Source organism: Centroberyx affinis, unplaced genomic scaffold (assembly GCF_046629955.1).
Source record: "Centroberyx affinis isolate AG114_WGS23_722 - 3 ecotype Tasmania unplaced genomic scaffold, CSIRO-AGI_Caff_v1 ptg000240l_1, whole genome shotgun sequence".
NCBI classification, from domain to species: domain Eukaryota; kingdom Metazoa; phylum Chordata; class Actinopteri; order Beryciformes; family Berycidae; genus Centroberyx; species Centroberyx affinis.
Window position 1 is genome coordinate 186,141 of NW_027278925.1, and position 18,941 is coordinate 205,081.

An 18,941-nucleotide genomic window follows, 5' to 3' on the forward strand; every position below is an offset into this window, starting at 1 on the left:
AACTAATGTGAAACATAACCCAAATACATGGCACAATGCAATATATTTTTGGTGGAAGGAGGCCAAGTCATAGGTCTACCCTACTGGAATTCAAAACTAGCAAATATAGTAAACATAATTTACAGAATTTTATTTAAGATATCAAACTATTATATTAATTACTATTTCTAAGATTTTCTTTCACCAAATACTAATCAGAAGTTGTATCCACTGAATTTTTTTTGTCCAGACAAAACAATAAGAAGCAAAAGAACACTCTTGAGTTTCAACAAACTAGGGGAAACATCTGAATTAAGCGATCACACTAAACTAATCACATTCACAATTGATCAAACTAATAATGCTAAAGCAGCCTCTGTTTGATTACCAACTGTCCCATTTTCTACCGTCATCACAGAAATCTCTATTGATATACTTTCTGAAAATCTCAGATTTACTCACATATTCCTGAAAAAGAGGCTCCCAAGGTGGCTGCAGATGGGTGTTTTACAGTTCCTGGAGCGAGGATATATCCCGTTCTAAAGTGTCATCCCTAGGCCCGTCTGAGCTGAACAGGAGGACCATTCAGACTAGAAGCTCTGGGTCTCAGAGGAGCCTGACCCTTGTGCTCCACTCCACCTTTGGTCCCCAGGGGATCTGCCCTCTCTCATAGGCCCGTTACATCCAGCCACTATAAGGTAGCATTTATCATGTGCAGAAAAGGAAGGTCAAATACCAGGGCGTTCATTCACTGATAGGCCAGGTCTATGCTGTTGTGAAAAGAGGGAAAAGAGAACTAGTTTTGGAGGATAGGCCTGTGCTTTTTAATTTATCCATGTTTTATGTAATGTAATCCTAATAGAAGATCATTTGTGTATTTCTTTGTGCAAATCTTTTGTACATCTTCTTTACTTATCTATTGGCACAAATTAGTTAGAGAATAGAATCTAGTGGCCACTATTGTAGCAACTTAGTTTATAATTGCTTCAGAAAGCAGTCATACAGCTTTAGTGGGTGTTTTCTCAGGACAGTTACTCTCCATCTTCAGTCTCACTGGGAGAAAGATGTAGTATGTCACAGCTAGGCACAAGATGCTCTGCAAACATTCCACCCAGAGGAGGCCAGACCTGAATCTAGACCACCACACTGGATTCACAAATTAGGCTAAAGGCAAATTCTGAAATATTACTACTGAATAACTGCTTCAATATGAGAACTTCACAATAAATTCACCTGAAATAGGCCTTAAACTGTTGTTAATTCATAAAGCCAGCGTGGTCAATTTTGCTAACAGTATTACTGTTTAATTATATAGGTCAGAGTAGATCTACTATTCTAAATTAGACTGTAGGATTTTCAGAAGGTAATAGCCAGTGACACCACTTTACCCGATGATTGCTTTCAGCTTTTCAGCTTGAATATGAAATAATCTGGTGTCCTTTGCTCCCCATGCATGTTACTGTAATTGAGCAGAAAGAGAGAGAGACAGAGGGAGAGAGGGTGAGAGAGACAGAGAGAGAAGAGAGACAGAAAGAGAGCAAAGCACAGACAAATCCGTGGTCCATATCAGTCTCCCATGGTAGCTTTCTGCAAGCAGGTTTATTACAAAGTAATGTTACAGTAATCATTTCAGCTCTACCGAAATTAACCACACACTGACATGGATGCACGAGAGAATGTCTACTTGGAGCGCCGCCTCCTCGCGGTCGATGCACACATCGCTGTGAAGTGATCAAACAAAACAGGAACTGCAACTGCTGAGGAACAAACAGGACTGAGAAGCGTCAGGAGTAAAAGGGTTTCTGCTACTAGCCTTCAATAGTGTTTTTTGAACGTTTTTCTGCAGTGTTTATTGTGGTATCTTGTGGAATATTCTATTGCCCTTTAAATGCATGTTGGCAGTATATCATAGCACTTAAATAGATAATTGCAGTGTGTCACACGGTACCATGATGCACCATCTATCCCAAACAGCATACATAAATTACAGTACATTCAGTAACTCTCAGAGCGCAATCCTGCATGTTACCGGTCGTTAGTGTGTACAAATAGTTAGTTTACCGTACAATGAACTCTTTCCCATGTGTTCTCTTGTTTACCAAACAGGTTTTGCATCAATGAAATAAAACAATAAAAACAAATTGACATTATTCACAAAAAAATAAAATACATAAAGACAAATACACAAGGCCATTGACATTCCATTCTCACATAATATTAAACCATATTGCCTCTCAACAGAATATTTTACATCTTCGCAATGATTTAAATAACACTCAAAACATTTGCAGTCTTTTAAGTTTATATATCTCCAGTGTCCGTCTCGGGGGGCGCGACCTGGGGGTTTTTTCAAGGCCACTGACTATCGCTTGGATCCCTTGGCCAGTTTGCTCGTGGGGGTGGATCTCCTCTGAGGAGTGGGGATCTTGGAGGGTTTTCCTCCGTGCTGGCGGGACGCGGAGCGGGGCGTCGCTCGGGTAGAGTCACCCACCGTCTCCGACACGTCCGAGCACACTGACTGGATGTCTGAGATGTCGAAGTCGGAGGCGTCGCTTCCCCTCCGGCTGCTTCCTCTGCTCCCTGCTTTGCTCCCGGGTCGGCTGAGGTTTTTCCTCGACTCTAGGGGAAATAGATTACATCAAAAATAAGTTGCTAATTGCTAAAGAGAAGATGTTAAAAATCCTGAGGCACTGAAAAAGTCTATCCTGGCCCAAGAGGAGGTGATTTAACTTTTACCCAAATGGAATCAATGAGGAAATTAATTTAAAAGATTTCCTTTAGATGTTCTAATGTGTTATAATATTCCTGACTGAGATGGGACTCTGTAAATGCCTCCTACACCAGGTGATAGCCAAATATACAGCATGTTGTTGTTTTTTTAAATACTAGTGTCTGATTGTTATATAAGCCCTGAAGCAGCCATTTTGTCTGTCACTGAATATATTTATTATTGACTATGCATGTAATCCTGTAATCCTGATGGAGGCTATTGCAGCTGAAACATGTTGTTTTTATATTACAGCCTTGTCACTTGTTCTTCAACAGTAGCTGACTTATTTTCATTCCTTTGTATTTTTTGATTCACACACCTTGGTGCAAGGTTGCGACAGATTTCTACCCTAACAGTAGAGCTAACACATGTCCAGCATAACAATATAATACTGAGTAAAGCATGACTGTACAGCATTAGGATGTTATTCAAGTTGCCCTCTACTCACCACCTATTGCCTGTGCTCGAGCCTTCAATACAGCAGTGCTGATCAAGGTTCCCTCCTCACCGGACTGGAATCCTTTTCCTGACAAGTATCCAGGAAGACGTAACTTGCTGCCCTGAACTGGTGTACTCTGTAAAACACAGGGCTTTCATTACCATTTCCACATGTCATCAATGGGAGTTAACTGTATATAACAACAGCATTTTAGAAAATGTTCCCCTTCTGGAAAAAGTACATAACACAGTTGTATCAAATCATCTATCAAACAGCTGTATTACAAATATTATTGAGTTAGTTTTAAATTTATTAAAAAATCATTTTGTATTTCATCATATTCATTCATATTTAATCTCAGGCATCTCTGTTATAAGCAGTTAATATTTGAATTGCAAGTTAAACCTGTATAGTTAATACACAATTATACATGCATACATTAAAAGTTCAGTGGTTCATATTATAGCGGGATAAGAAAATGAGGCAGATTGTCAGTCAGAAGAGAAAAATATTCAACCAGTTAGTACTTTTAAAGCATACAGACCCAACTGAAATCTCTAAGAAATACAACACAAACCCTATTACAGCTAATGTGTTTCAGGTCTTGTATCATGGACTATATTGGAATGAATAAAATCAGCACTATATATCTGTTTGTAAATATGCAGTAGATTTCAGTTGGATGGTAGGAGGCAGCAGTTAGGTCAGAAATGGGAAGCGTTCCACATCACGTTTGGGACTATACCTCTGAGGATGAACCTTGGCTCTCAAAGGAGTCTGATGATTTAAGAGGAGTGGAGGGTTTGCTGTTTGCAAGCCACGGTTTATCATAATTGCGGGTTATGTGTTGGGGAGTCTGGGGAATAATGGCAAATCAAAAACACAGACATGGATTCACATGGACAAATCAAAAAACTACAAGGAACACTATATGGAGGAAGAGCAGTACAACACAGAAAAAAAAACAAACAACAACAAAATGATCGAATAATGCCAAAACAAATGAGCTGAGGAAGATAAATGAGAGGAAAATCATGGTGGAGACCACTTGCTAGCTTGAATTCTCAGGTGTATTTGGTACAAGAGGAGATGAATATGGCTGAACCTCACACAGCATGCTTCACGGTGGATCCTCTTACCTTGGGTGTACCGGTCAGCGCTGGGTTGGACTGGACCGGACAGCTGTGGCTGGAGTTGGACCTGTTCGGAGAGGCCGCTCTGGATGACGGCCGAGATCTCCGGCCCCGGTAGCGGAAGCTCGCCATCACCTGGGTGGTTCCCTCCGGCAGGATGAACTTCTCTCGCAGCTCCATGTTGGTCCTGCCTTTAGCTGAGAAGTGATATTCAAAATGAGCCAGATGACGTAGAAAGGCCTGTGACTATTACTGAATGTGGATGAACGGTGACTGAGTATTTAAAATGGATAAAAACAATAGTGTACGAGTCGGGAATCAAATACTGAATGCAAAAAACAAAGCACAATTAAATGAAAAAACTCATGCAGTTTCACATCTCAAAGCCGCACTGTCAAACAGAAGTACAATTAATGCTGCAACACTAGTGAAATAAACATTTTTGTCAACCAGAACAAGCAATGCTGCTTTGTTTAGTTTGATCAATAAAATGTTAAAAATATGAATCAATTAAAAGTGAGAATGCCTGGTGCCCATACCCCCCCATCCCCCCTCCCTCCCAAAATGCCCAAATCAACAGAGTAACAAAAACAAGAAAATGCAAACTACACAGAATAAACATATAACTGGGTTGAAATGTACATAACAACATGGAATGAATGATTTACATGCAGTTTTACATCACCAAGCCACACCTTTAAACAAAATAACCAGTCCAACAAATACTCTTTCAGTTTTGTTGTGGGTGTTAATGCAAAAGGCTTTTTTGGTACTCCATACAGAGGCGACTTGTCATCTTCACCAATGACAATTTGAGAAAAAAGCAAAGCGTTTTTTTTCACATAAATATAGTCAGCTAAGCATCTCTTGCACCTTTCACCTGCCTTTCCGATGGAGGCGTTTTACTTTAACTGCTGTGAATAAAGAAAGGGTGTGATTGTCAAGCCGACCTGAAAACAACACTGCAAAAGAAGCAATGTTCAGAACTGCTTGTGCCATGCTGAGAGAGAGAGGAAGAGCTAATTAGGCCTCCGGGTGCTTCGAGTACCAAAATAGTGTCTCAGCAGCAGGTGATGTGACTCAGAGAAACAACTGCATGCATGAAAACCAGAGAGCTGAATGGCAGTAGATTGTGAGTGGTACTACTACACACACACACACACACACACACACACACACACACACCGACACCGACACAAGCACACGCTCGGATGTGCAGACACACATACCACTGGTGGGTTCATGGAGCAAGGTGAGAAAGTGTGAGATTTGCCAACCTATAGGAGACTGAGTAATTGAAGAGTTTGATTCCGAGCGCAACATTTTGCTCCCGTGGTGATGAACTAGAAGAAATGATATAACGTTCTCGTCACAAAGAAAGCAGTAGGAAATGTTTCGCAGGAAAACAGAAACTGAGAATTAATACAGTAGACAGCAGAAACACGCAGAGGACAATAAGCTTTCACAGTAGAGGTGGGCACAGATATGATTTTTTTATTAATGTAGGAGGCAGTTTAGTGATATGTTCAGTAATTATCTTTTGGAAGTATGGCTATAATTGCATCGACAGTTGGTTACTTGCTGCACAGCGTACTGTAACTTTGCACACTCATTTGTAGAAGGCAGAAGAACTAAATCCATCTTGCAATTTCTCTAGCATTATCTGAGACTCACTCTGTTATTTCAGGTTTTCCTTCAGCTCTAATTGCTGTTTACCCCCCCCCCCCCAACTAAACTAACAACCTAATGAGCATTATTTGCTTGCAAATTAGCTCCTTTGCTCTACTTCGGTCTTTCCAAGTGTGCTGCTGTCCATTCTAGTTAGATGCTCTGTACCCCCTAAACATTTTGAAAAAAATATCATTGTATTAATAATGTTGCTAAGTAATCTTTTTCTCACATCTTCTAAAACAACTCCAAAAGTGCTCAACAGTAGTTATGTCAAGATGGCAAGCCGGGTCTTTGAGCAGAAAGTAACTTGCAAGTTGCATGTTCTCCAAAAAATTATTGAATGAGGCAATTATCACTACTGCATTATTCTGACAGGTTATTCTACACTGCTACATATGTATATGTCATACTGTATCAGTGCCCATCACTATTTCATACCGAGCCAACATACTGTATCACAATAGCAATTACCATAATGAGCAGTAACAACATACATCATACATGCACATACAGAACTTTGAGGGATACGGACTACAAGTTGGCAGATTTTTAGCCACATCAACTTCATAGAGTAGAGCCTTAGGGGGGGCTATATGTACTGTATGATTATATTAAAATGATTTCATAATAAATTAAGCCCCTTGTGCCAAAAAAAAGAAACAAAGACAGTCACAGTAGTTACTTCCATTTATATTTTATATTTGGACTAAGGATCTGACTCTAAAGCTCTTCAGAGCCTTTGATGGCTCTGGAACCCATAAAAACCTTAATCCCTTCACACTGTGTTATTTTGAATTATGATACTAAATGTCATGAAACAGTAATGGTAGTAATGAGAATATTATGTGTCATGCATTCCCAGCTCTTGTGCATAATGCAACTGCGGTGAAAGGGAAATTAACTTGGCAGAATCTTCACTCAGATGTGGATTAACTGACATTAATCATCAGTGATGTGATGTCATCCCCACCCTAAATAAGTTGTAGATGTCTTATTCATCTGATGTAAGCTACATCAGATGAATGGGTAGACCATGGCAATTTAACAATGGCACATAAAACTCCTTTCTAGAAATGTGGGGATTTCAATTTTGACTCATTTCAAATCAGTTCACATTTAACAGTGTGGATTACTCCTGTTCACTATCCAGTGTGGCCTATAATGAAGCAGATACTTGCACTCTGAATCAGTTAAAGGAATATTACTTGGTTTAAATCATCTATATAAAGTGTAATTATACATACAGGTAGTACATAGGACTGGAAATGTTTTTGAAAATCAAAGTTTGCAGTTTATCCATGGCTATGATATGCAATATTCACCCTCCTAAAACTGATAAAAGATAAAGTAAATATAAAGTAAATATTGAATCTGCAAGTTTTTAAGCATTTTATTCATCACAGTCAAGCAGTCCTGCAGGGTGAGGTCTTGTGGCGGCCTTGTGAACTCACCTCGGCAGGGGTCGTTCTTCACCAGGAACTCATCCAGAGCCATCCAGCCTCCTCCCACCCGCACCATCACAGTGCTGCGTAAAATCCGTACGAGACGAAGCTGTTGAGAGTCTCCAAACTGCATTGGGGGGGGCAGGGAAACAGAGAGTGATGTGTGAAAACGGTGTCACCAATCCCCCTTGCATGAGTACTGTCTCATTGCAGGCTTGAAGCTGTGCAACACTGGAAACCAGACTGGTCTGGAGAATCAAATCTACTCCACTCAAACTCTTGCTCAAAGAATTTATAGATCATCCTTTTGTGAGAAAGTGCTTGAATTTAATTATTCCATTTACGTAGGAAAATTCAGCCATAAAAGACATGATGACACGCTTTATCCCTGATTACTGCTTTATGACTGATTTCCTTTTCATGTTGCACAGTTACAGACCAAAAGGATTTTGACACAACATCAATTTTCGATTTTTCATTCTCAAAGACACAAATTTCACAAGGGTCAATCCAACTGGTTTTCTTCTCTAAGAGTCTGTTAGTGTGTGTGATTTATTCATAAAGTGTGACTTGGAATTATTTAATTATTTTGCTCCAGTGCCCAATATCTAATCATATACAAGACTTTGGTGTCCGTTAAGGCTTTAATAGCATAATAATAAAAGTCTGAATTTGAGCAAATGCATTATTTATAAAGCTGTATGTAAAAGCAACACTATTTTGTTTTCTGCCATGGTATTATCAACTTGGTAAATGTTATAAACTTGCCTGATGAAGAGGTAAAATCAGTGTAAGTGATTTTATTAAATTTTTGAAGATAGAGGTACGTTCTCAACTAATCTCCTTCAAGGTGGTAATGTATGATTTTATTCCAGCACTGTCTGGCCTCAGTTATGTTCAGTTATCAGTATGCCATGCACAGGTACTGTAGGTTGAGCCTGTGAAAAAAACATCAACTGAAGGCACATCATCATACCACCAGGAGGCACTATTGTATCACAATTTGCCTTAACCTTACCAAACCACATGAGATACATGAGAGGCTTTAAATATACTATAAAACAAATATTTGCATGAATATTGAAAATCATTGAAAATCATTACAATAAGCTTTTGTAATGAGCCCGGTATGGAGGTGAATGACCAAGCTTTATGAGATGATAAGTGACAGAAGTCAGCCAGTTGGATATGACCATGGGCGTTAAGACAACAACATAATTTACACACAACAATCACAGCCGCATGCTTTGTCAAAAAACAAAAAAAAAAAAAAAAATTCACATCATGATACACTGATCAAACATACAGACATACAGCAATCTCCTGCAATCCAGCACTTTGTTGCACTTTCTATCACTACGAATCAAATACTCAGAGGATGCATTGACACCGATGCAGAACCAATGCAGCTAGCTCCAATGAGACACTGAGAACAACATGAGGAATGGTTCAAGTAATTTCTCTCTAATCCACCACAGTGTGACACGCAGACATGACCAAACACTGATGACCCTCCAGCAGGTGCCTATTAACAGTGTCTCTTGAACTGGCAAAAAATATTGCACTCTGTATGATTTTCAAAATGATTTAATGCCACTGGTGATTTTTGTGATCAAGTACAGTAAAGGTGATGGAGTTTGAATAATGATCTGAGGAGGCACAAGAAACAGCTTAAGAATAACCATTTACCAGAATACAGCTTTCCAAAACTGCAACGTGTAGGTGAGGGGTAAGATTTTGATTTTCCCTGTTTGCTATTGTCTCATCGCCGATTAAGGAGTCATGTAAGCAGTGAACCAGACCGAACTGTTAAAAGAATTATTTCATTTAATTGTTGTGTAAAATACATCAACACAAACTAATGCATATATCACCACTATGCCCCTAACCCATCTCACCAGCACCTCCCATGATTAGCCTTAATCCAACAAGCTTCAGAAAGCACGTGGCACATGAACCCATATCAGTAATGAACTGTAAATTGCAACATGCAAGTTTTCAAAACATGTTAACTCAATAAGCAAAATAACAAGCAAAGTATTCATAAGGTTGCTCAACTTTGAAAATAAATAAATTAATAGTGTCAGTTGAACAGAGTATGTCAGCCAATGTTGAGGTAAATCATTCCCATGATACTGAAGCGTCAAAGGCAAGCACACATAAAGCATTATTTTCCACACTGCCCAGCAGCTCAATTTATGCCCGTGGACTAATAAAAAAACATGTACTGGAATGGTATTGGTACAGTAACATTATATTTTCTGAAACTCAAAAGCAGACATATAAAAATCTAAAGAAAAAAAAAATCTAAACGCTACATTAAATCAAACTTTGTGCTGCTTTTTTGTCACATTATTAAATGCATCATTTGTCATCTTAATACAAATTATGTGAAATTTATGTTCTGATCAACTTCAGCTAATGTGGATTTCATTCAAATATAGCTTGGTGGACCAAAAAGGCAGCTTAGACCGCCATTCTTTGTGTATTATTCCATCAACTGGTTAGAGATCATTTATCTACTTCTGAGTTCCAGTCTGTAAACATCAGCCAGGACTCTGGGCAGAGAATGTTAATTGGAAAGCAAACATGGTAAATGAAACAGGACATAGGGCTTGATAAGGCACAGAACCACATGAAGTAAACAAAAAGTAGAGGGCGTTCATATGTACCTGGTTTCCAAGGTAGAACTGGTAATGTGAAGAACAATAGAAATAAATATGTTAGGGTTTTTAGCATGTATTTACCATGAAACTTTAAAGAAACACTTACCTTCAAGACGTTTGTGATTCATGAAAAAGAGTTTTGTGTGAAACAGAGCTACTTCAACATTTAAAACATTTTACATGCATGGCATTGCTTGTATTTGTTGAAACACATGACTTGGCTCTTGCTAAAAAGTGACTGATCTGAACAGGTTAAATCTCCTTACCCGGTATTTGTTGGCGCCAATTTGCTCCACTTGGAATCGTTTTGGACATTTGCATTTTGCCACTTGACGTGTAACCTACAAATATAGACAAATAGAGAGCGCTTTGTTTAACCACAATTACACAAACATGGTTATCTATCAGGTTTCACAACTCATTACTTGAATTTCAGGGCAAGATACTTCACATTACCTCATCTTCAATTTTGTCTGCATCTGTTAGTGGTTTGTAAGCGTCTTTGTTGGGGTGAAGAGCTGCTACAAATTCATAGTAGTCAATGTAGCCATCACCGTCTCTATCAAATATGTCTGCCACTGCGCTCATCTCCAGGCGACTGGTAGGGAATTCTGGGAAGTGGCACGAAATAAAGCAATGAGCACTGAGCCTGGGGTTTATGCAGTGCAGTTGTAGGTTTATATGTTGCATACTTACTGGAGGAGAGAATGCCCTCTACAAACTCCTGTCGGGTCACCTTGCCATCTTGATCCTTATCAATGCGGCGGAAGAAGTCCATGACGCGGGACTTCTTATGGTTCATCCAGCGCATGTAGCGCTTCCGCCACACGTCAAAGTCAAAGTTGGCAAATTCCTTCAACTGGACAGATCAAATAAAGGGCAACATGTACAACCAGAAGAGTACAGGTTTCTGAAAATGTTTGGACCTGCTGAAAGTCATAATACTGTGACCAACTTAATGTAACAAATGGGTGCTGGATTACCTCCTCCAGTCTGTCCAAAGCATCATTCAGCTTCCTCCTCCTGTCCAAAGCCAGCAGCCACACCTGCTGCCACTTGCTGACCAGCAGGTTCACCCGGGGGTTCTTGGTTTCAATGGGAGGCTGTGTGGCTGACTGGTACATGGCTTGTGTGGGAGAACGTTTTCCTACAAGTGAAAAACAAAAAACGTCTTAGAATAGAAATACAACAGAGGAATAGATTAGGGATGACATCACTCCCGGGGCTATAATGGAGTAATAGGGACAAGATGAGGATGTTGCGTCACCCTGCAGTGGCTCAAAGCTGGGCCAGATGGCTCAGGTCAGGGTCTATACCGGGGATTTGTGGGATACGTACTTCCAGTTCTTCCTTTGTCAAGCACGGGGATCTGAGACTGGATTTGGGGCTCCACCGCAGCCTTCCTTTTGTGAGTCTTTGTGATTTTGTCAACATCTGGTTGCTTCCTGGTCATTTCCTCCATGAATGCCTGCAGGGTAAAACAACAAGCATGCTTGCAGTTTATATCGTGCACTCTGAGGGTAGTGAAGTAGAAAAGCCATAAAATTCAGTCTTGAAAAGCATAAATATGGTCAGAATACCATATGCTGATGAAAATGATTATAAGGGGCTGAGGTAAAATCTGGAAATGGACCTCACTGTACCTGGTGTTCTGCTATGAGGCTTTTGACCTCCTCTATCTCCTGCGGCAGCGCCTCCTTGTCCTTATCGTTGAGGTTGGTCTCCGCCCACTGCAGCCAGGTCAGCAGCCCCTCCAGCAGCTCCTGGGTGGCCAGCAGCTCGCTGAGCGCCATGGCCAGTCGCTGCTGGTGCTGCCGCCCCCAAGCCTGCACCTGCAACAGCAAAGTTACACACAGATAGTTTTCAGAGGCAGAGCAATCCCTCTTCTATGATGCACCTGCCAAAGCAAAAGTCTGTGATTTCTTGGTGGAAATGCGATGTTGAAGCGACAGTAGGCAACTTTGCACGTCGGCGACTCCACAATGCACTGAGAGGTACTCTACCTGTTTTTTTAACTTCAGTACCCAGAAATCATGTGACGTTATGTGTCTGTAAACTGGACACAGCACGCTTATGTTTGCACAACCTGAATGGACCATGACTGTTTTAGACGAAATAATACCAGAGGGACAAGAGAAGCAAAAGATCTACCATTAGTGAGTCCAGCTTTCCCTAGACGGAGAGCTGGAGAAGTGTCCATCCATACCCGACACCAGAATTTCATTTGTGCAAACAGGGTGAATCTATGGGTCTCAATTACTGCAGGTGCGACGCTCTTCTTAATTGCAGCCCCACTTTGTGATTCTATTTTTATATAAAAATCTTGCCTGTTGTAGCTTTAAGCGTTAACACTGTGTAAGCTGGTGTGGCTGCTTTGCCATTAGGACTTTCACCTGTGGGTATGATACAACAGACAGGCATGTATGGCTTCATGCAGGCAGCTGTGAACTGACCTCCTCAAACCGGGCTTTAATTATGGTGTTCCAGTGTTTGATGGTAGTGATGGAGTCTGGATGGCAGATGCTCAAGATAGCCTCCCCCATACTGGTTGCTTTGTTCAGACCCACTCTCTTCTCCTCCTGTTTCTTCATGAACTCCTTTAGATTAAATAGAGAAAATAAAAATGAGTTTACTTTTGCCAATGGATTATGACTGTGGCACATTAAACATAACTGCTCAAAAAGTTGCTGTTGGAATATTGGAGCTAGGAAAAGCGATTACAAGCTGATGAAATCATGGCTAAGAAAAAAATCTACGTTATTGAGTCTTTGGCATGGAAAATGATGTATGGCATTACTACACTGGCAGACATGCTGGATTTGCAGAATCATAGTCAGGGTGAACTGAGTTTTAACTGTTTATACTCAATAATCAGAATACTTCACCAGAAAAGAATGCCAGCATGTTCTCGTGCATGTGCTTTGCTTATGATAAAAAAAGTATCTGGATTGCTTGCCTTGTGTTGCTCTATCAGCCCCCGCAGGGCCTCCTCATCATCAGGCAGGCTGCCATGGAAACGTAAACTCTGCTCCGCCTCAGCCAGCCACTCCAGCAGGATATGGACTGTGGAGTGAAACTCCTCCGCCTGCAGCCACAAGACAGGTACCAGTCAGGCTCATGAACCAGTTTTAACTTTGCATTGTGTCTCTACCTATTCTTCAGGTAATTCTGGGTAATTCTGCTCTACCTGACAGAGGGCCTGCTCCAGCCGGGCCTGCTTGGACACTGAGAGGGTGCACACGGTCTCCCAGCGGGTGCTCAGCTCCTGCATCTGGACTTTGACCCAGGAGGAGTCATCATGGGTGCTGTCAATCAGGTCCCTGGCTGAACGTTTGAGGGCCTGAACGCTCACTGTCCTCTTTCCCAGCTCCTTCTGGAAAACCTGCAGAGAGCAACCAGAGGAAAAAACAGTCATACACCACACACTCAAACATATACAGTAGTACTGTATTCATATGAAACATTAAAAGCTATCCAGTTAATCTGTAAATGATTTCAATTAGAAAACACAATTTCAGATCTGTCCAGATTTCAAATTTTTCCTGCTGTATTGATGACAAGAAACAGCACAAATGGTTGCTTTTGTCAGGCTTTTAGAGTCTTAGTATAGTATAAGTGTTAAAATTGGAAATTAACTAAGTGTACTAAGGTTTACGAACACCTTCTTTCACAAGTTATATGAAAAAAATACAAGAGGAAATTTACTTATGGGTTTTCAACAGCTAGGATAGAATATAGATATGATAAAATTAGGCCAGCTTCTTTTTCCTATTTCAGAGTCACAGCTGTTGGTGGAACAAACACCAAATTCAGTTCTGTTACTAGTCTACTGACCAAGTAATTGCAAAAATTTACTGTTAGAGAAACTCCAAATGAGCTAACATACAACTATCAGCTTCTCAGTTGGCTAGACAGACAGCTTCAAAGAATACTGGCTCTCAATGGAAAGGCACAGGGATTCTGCCCTTTTCTAAAGCGAAGGAATGTTGTTTGAATTTATATTCCAACTTGAATGTGGTTTGAGCATTCTTCGTTTGCTATTGTGATAAAGCACAATGAATAATGAATGGAAAGGGCGGTATTCACATAGTAGTAAAAAGTTGTGTGGCTGTTTTTGAAGCTGGATTTTGAAGCTTTCACTGTAGAGCTATTTGAAGAGCGAACTTATCTAAAGTGGAACATTCTGGAAGAAACTTGGACCATGCTGTGTGCCATCTGGTGGTGTTTTCTACCTTGTGGTTGTCAATCAGGTTGAGAACCAGGTCTATGTCTCCATGCACTGGCTGGTCCTCAGCCATCTGAGGTTCCACTTTATACAGCCAGTCAATGAGAGCCTGGAGAGCATCTGTGAACTGGCCGGAAAACAACAGGGCCTCCTCAAGCTTGTTTTGTCTGCAAGAGAGTACAAATCATTAGCAGAGAAAACAGAGGTCTTTAAAGAAGTATTACCATGTCTCCAATAATAACCATGACCACGAGTTGGTAGGCCAAATGACAAACTAAACCATGTGGGAACAAATGTGGGAAGGCGTATCCTTACCTTTCGACTGACTTGCCACAGACGGTGTCCCATTTGTCCCTCAGTTCACTCAGCATGTCATCCAGCTTCTGCTTATCGTCCTGCAGGGAGGTCTTGTCCTTCAGGGCCCGCCCTGTGCGAGCGGTGGTGTCGTACACTGAGTGTTTGCTCCCCAGAGCTTTCTGGAACTCCTGTGTTTGTCCATATGGAGAAACATTATCATTAGACTGTTCATCCTGTCCAGTGTCCATCTGCAGAACATACTATATAACTGGGCAGCTAAATGGCAAATATAGCCATTTGCTTTAGAAAATAAAAAACCTGACAATAGTGGATTGATAGGAGTCTACATTTTCTGCTGCGTAGCCTTAGGAACCAAGAGCTTTTCATTGGGAATTGAACATTAGCTGAGTGTGGTGTCCTTCTCAGGGCATTTCCTCCTTACTACTGTTGGCATGTCACATAGTGTCCTAATCTATGCATGGTTTTTGTGGTATGTTTGTGATTAAGAAGATTTTATTCTTTGAGGGAAACACAAAAAGGGGGTCAAAACTCAAGAGCCTCTGCTCCACATGGATTAAATGTATCCAAAAGCAAGGTCACCCCTAATACATTTGGTCCATCCTGGGATTATGATAGGATTAGCACAATCTCCTCACACAGCAGTGCAAAGAAAACGAGAGTAGACTGGGTAGTCTAATGCATTTCCTTTACACTGTAATTCCCATAAATAGCTCTTACTCTTACTGTTGGAATCCTGCTAGTCTGCTCCCGACCCTCATACATTACTTAAAGACCGAACACTGTGGTTTGTTGAGCAACTGTCTTGATGAGTGAGTTCTCAGCAGCTGCTTTTATGTTTTGGCCGACAGCTTGAACTTTCATTGTTTTCCCACTAGAGAGTGATAAGTTGAGGCTCGGTCACCTTGTGCTGGGCCAGCTGCATCTTGATTTTGTCGGGATCGTTGGCTATTTCCACCTCCGAGTCCAGAGTCTTCTCAGACTCGTCCAGCCATTCCATCAGCTTATTCCAGGTTTCATGGAACTAATGAAGGATGAAGACATGAATACTGTGTAAAGCATTTTATCAAAGGTATGATTTCACTGGATTTATTGCCCAGTCCTGTTTAATGTTCAGATGAATGAGTTTTCGGGTTCAGGGAACAGGATAGACCCACACTAATAAAAACGCTTTGTTAGGCTGCATACAGAACATGTAACATAGGCTTGATGTACTATTTCCAGAGCTTTCCAATGACAATAAAAACCTTAATGGTGTTGAAACATTGCCTAGCCGACTCATTTGTCTGTATTATATGGTATAAATATAAGCTGCCTTTACAGACGCAGTACCTGTTTAGCCCTCTTCCTGGCGTCATCCAGCAGGCGGCCTCTCTCAACAGACCGCTGCACCAGCTTCTCCCAGCGGCCTTGCACACTGAGGAGCAGGTTCTTGATCAGGACTACATCCTGTTTCTGGCTGAAGTACTTTAAGTGTGTGCCTGTCTTGTCCAGTTCAATGATGTGCTCTCTGTGGGCGTTGACCTCCGTCACAAACACCTGCCCACACACAGCGCAGAGAGGAGAGAGGCGATCAAGTCAAGTGATCTGATGTCAAACTGGAATACAGAGTGCGCTTAATGTGCTAATGAGCTTTGTTCTGAATGACAAAACAGATGGACTCATTAAGTCATTGTTGGCAAAGCACAATGGCAAGTTAGTAAACATAACCCTCCATTTGCATATGGCACAATATCATGAGCAGCATGTTAATATAATTTATTCTGAGCATGTTGGCTGACAATTTTCCACTAACTAGATCAGAAACTAATAAAGAAATTACACAGAATAACTGAACAAACTGTTTCTCATACAAATGTTTTTCACAGGATAACGCTTAGTCTCCCAGGAATTTGAGTCAGGAGATTTGTGACTAAAACAGATGATGAGTGAAAGAAATATTACTTGTGGTTTAGTTCCTACTGTATATCCATATAATACATAAACCAATCCTGCATACACATGAAAAAAGTCCAAGTTCTTGTCCTCAGTACTGCTTTTCCCCACAGAGGCTCTGTGTCCTGGACTTTCAGTAACCCTAGTCTCCGTACACACATTACCTTATGTTCATCAATCTGAAACATGATGGTCTCCAGTATGAGGGAAGCAGGGGAAACCATGGTCAGCGTCTGCTCCGCTTGGGTTAGCCAATTGAGGAAGTCCTGCAGGGAGTTGTGGAAATCTGTGGCCAGTGTCAAGGCCTCTTCCAGTTTCACCTACGGAGACAGAACAGACACTTCAGTGTCAGTTTCCATACACATACCCATGGAAATAATCTTTGTGCATTATGTTTCATCTTTGATGCTTTTTTATCTGTAGTTGTTTTCTCTCTCAGCCCATACTGTATCTACAGCTTGATTTGACAAATAGCATTGTATCATAATCTGTATCCTACAGGAGTGCACTGGGGCACAAAGGTTGTTTGGTTGCTACAACACTGAGTAAAGAGAAAAACACTTCAGCTGAGCCACACATGACCTCTATTTAAACAGGGGAAGTTAGCATCTCTAGAGAGGCTGATGGTGAAGCAAAAATGGAATGATGAGCTTTTAATTGAATAAGACAAATGTATCCACTGTGGCTGCATCATTGAAAAACATCCGTTTTGCTACGACCACACGAGCAAAAGTGGAAGTCCAGTGGAATAGCTTCATCACATTACAGTTTAACAGAGTTAATGACATTACCAACATGACACGGCTTATGGTTTATATTTCCCTCATGTATTGTGGGTCACGTACAGTGCCGCCTTGCAAAATGATGAATCATACTGTAATTATCAGAAGTCATTTTATTATTAGAACACTCCAATGCTTGAAACCTGTGTTTGGCTCACTGGCTAGAAAAGTGTCACAGTGCTGCATACTATGTGGCCAGCAGCTGCATCTCTATGCAGCTAGAAGATTTACCAGCTTTTGTATTCCTGGGAACAGGTACAAAGTAAATGGGAAGCAAAAGCAAAACACTACAGCAAATTTTCAAACAGCTCAATAGTTTCTGTTTTCTTTGTGACCCAGAATGAGGAGCTGAGAGTGGCAAGGGAGAGAGGATTTATCTTTTTTGTCATGTAAAAATGGTGACTGATGAATATTTATTGTCATATTTTTATCAACAGAAAAGAGCAAGACATTATCCAGAGGGATAACGTAGTGAATAAGAATCCAGAAGTGACTGACGAATGGTCTTTGGTTTGGAACAAATGTTTAAAAGTTTAGCTCTGTTATTTCCTTTATATTCTTTAGCTTGGAACAAATGTTAGTTTAGCTCCATTATTTCCTCTACACACTGTACCACTTGTCATCTGTTCATAGTAACATATCAGACAAGACAGGACCGCTGTTGTTCCATGCTGACTCAGACAGCATCGCGCCTGCTATGATCTACTGTGTAACCACATCCTATGTGTCCCTGCCAGCCCTCTGCGCCTTACACCAGTCATTACCGGTGTTGGGATTAGAGGCTTACACATATGGAGTCATAGCTTAAAGTCCACGTTAGCAATTTCTCACTGGGACATAAAGCTGAGGTTATGAATCATTAACTTTACAGCAGTGAAACCCACTCAGCGTATGCCCAGTGCATGACCATCCTAACAGTGAACTCCATACCTTTCTCTCTGCCACCTTGGCCTGCACAGCCTCCCACTTCTCCTTCAGGTTGGTGAGGTCCTGCTCCGTGTTGCTGTCCAGACCCTCGGGGGTCATGGTGAGCAGCTGCTGACCCTTGTTCTTCAGCTGCTGATACAGCTCCTCCTTCGCCTCGAAGGCAGAACACAACTCCTGCAAGAAAACGGCACATATTGACATGAGGGTGATGCTCATATAGGGTCTTTGTCAAACCCGGATGAGAGCAGGTAGATTTTTAGCTGAAAGTTTCATCTTGTTGTGAATGAATTAAATTGTCAACTTAAGTGCTGTAAATGTTTTAGCAAATATATGCTTTTTTCTCTTTTTTGCAGCAATTTTAGTGTCTATGTGTCGCACTTTGTCATTACACTTTCTTTTTATAGTTTTGTGAAAACAAAGTAATATTCAAATCCAGTCCAAAAATGGTGAAAGAATGACTGTAGTGAGAGATTCTCAGGCATTTTCCCAGACACACATTAAAGTCCTACAATGCTAGGTTACACATTTGATTATTATTTATTATTTTCAATCAATCTCTCTGTTTTTGTTCCCATAAAATGCTGCTAATGGCGCTCCTCGGGGGAGAGTTAGCTGTGAGAGTGCCTGGGGTTCCCCTGTTAAAGGAAAGGAAAACAA

General features: G+C 40.9%; 1 protein-coding gene across 1 annotated transcript in view; it reads right to left on the reverse strand.

Annotated features, from left to right (window-relative positions):
* Positions 1 to 1,554: 1,554 nt before the first annotated feature.
* The window catches only part of LOC139664744 (dystonin-like), a 114,445-nt gene continuing 97,058 nt past the window's right edge, over positions 1,555 to 18,941 (reverse strand). Inside the window, exons 79-99 of the mRNA XM_071543689.1 lie at positions 18,288 to 18,458; positions 16,740 to 16,895; positions 15,973 to 16,179; positions 15,545 to 15,664; positions 14,641 to 14,810; positions 14,333 to 14,492; positions 13,288 to 13,482; positions 13,057 to 13,185; positions 12,554 to 12,697; positions 11,744 to 11,932; positions 11,439 to 11,568; positions 11,084 to 11,247; positions 10,797 to 10,959; positions 10,557 to 10,711; positions 10,367 to 10,441; positions 10,107 to 10,124; positions 7,444 to 7,561; positions 4,313 to 4,518; positions 3,934 to 4,044; positions 3,201 to 3,324; positions 1,555 to 2,598 (exon numbers count right to left, since the gene is read on the reverse strand). Coding sequence (XP_071399790.1) covers positions 2,342 to 2,598; positions 3,201 to 3,324; positions 3,934 to 4,044; positions 4,313 to 4,518; positions 7,444 to 7,561; positions 10,107 to 10,124; positions 10,367 to 10,441; positions 10,557 to 10,711; positions 10,797 to 10,959; positions 11,084 to 11,247; positions 11,439 to 11,568; positions 11,744 to 11,932; positions 12,554 to 12,697; positions 13,057 to 13,185; positions 13,288 to 13,482; positions 14,333 to 14,492; positions 14,641 to 14,810; positions 15,545 to 15,664; positions 15,973 to 16,179; positions 16,740 to 16,895; positions 18,288 to 18,458 — 3,162 coding nt within the window. The 3' untranslated portion in view covers positions 1,555 to 2,341. The remainder of the gene's footprint in view (positions 2,599 to 3,200; positions 3,325 to 3,933; positions 4,045 to 4,312; positions 4,519 to 7,443; positions 7,562 to 10,106; positions 10,125 to 10,366; positions 10,442 to 10,556; positions 10,712 to 10,796; positions 10,960 to 11,083; positions 11,248 to 11,438; positions 11,569 to 11,743; positions 11,933 to 12,553; positions 12,698 to 13,056; positions 13,186 to 13,287; positions 13,483 to 14,332; positions 14,493 to 14,640; positions 14,811 to 15,544; positions 15,665 to 15,972; positions 16,180 to 16,739; positions 16,896 to 18,287; positions 18,459 to 18,941) is intronic.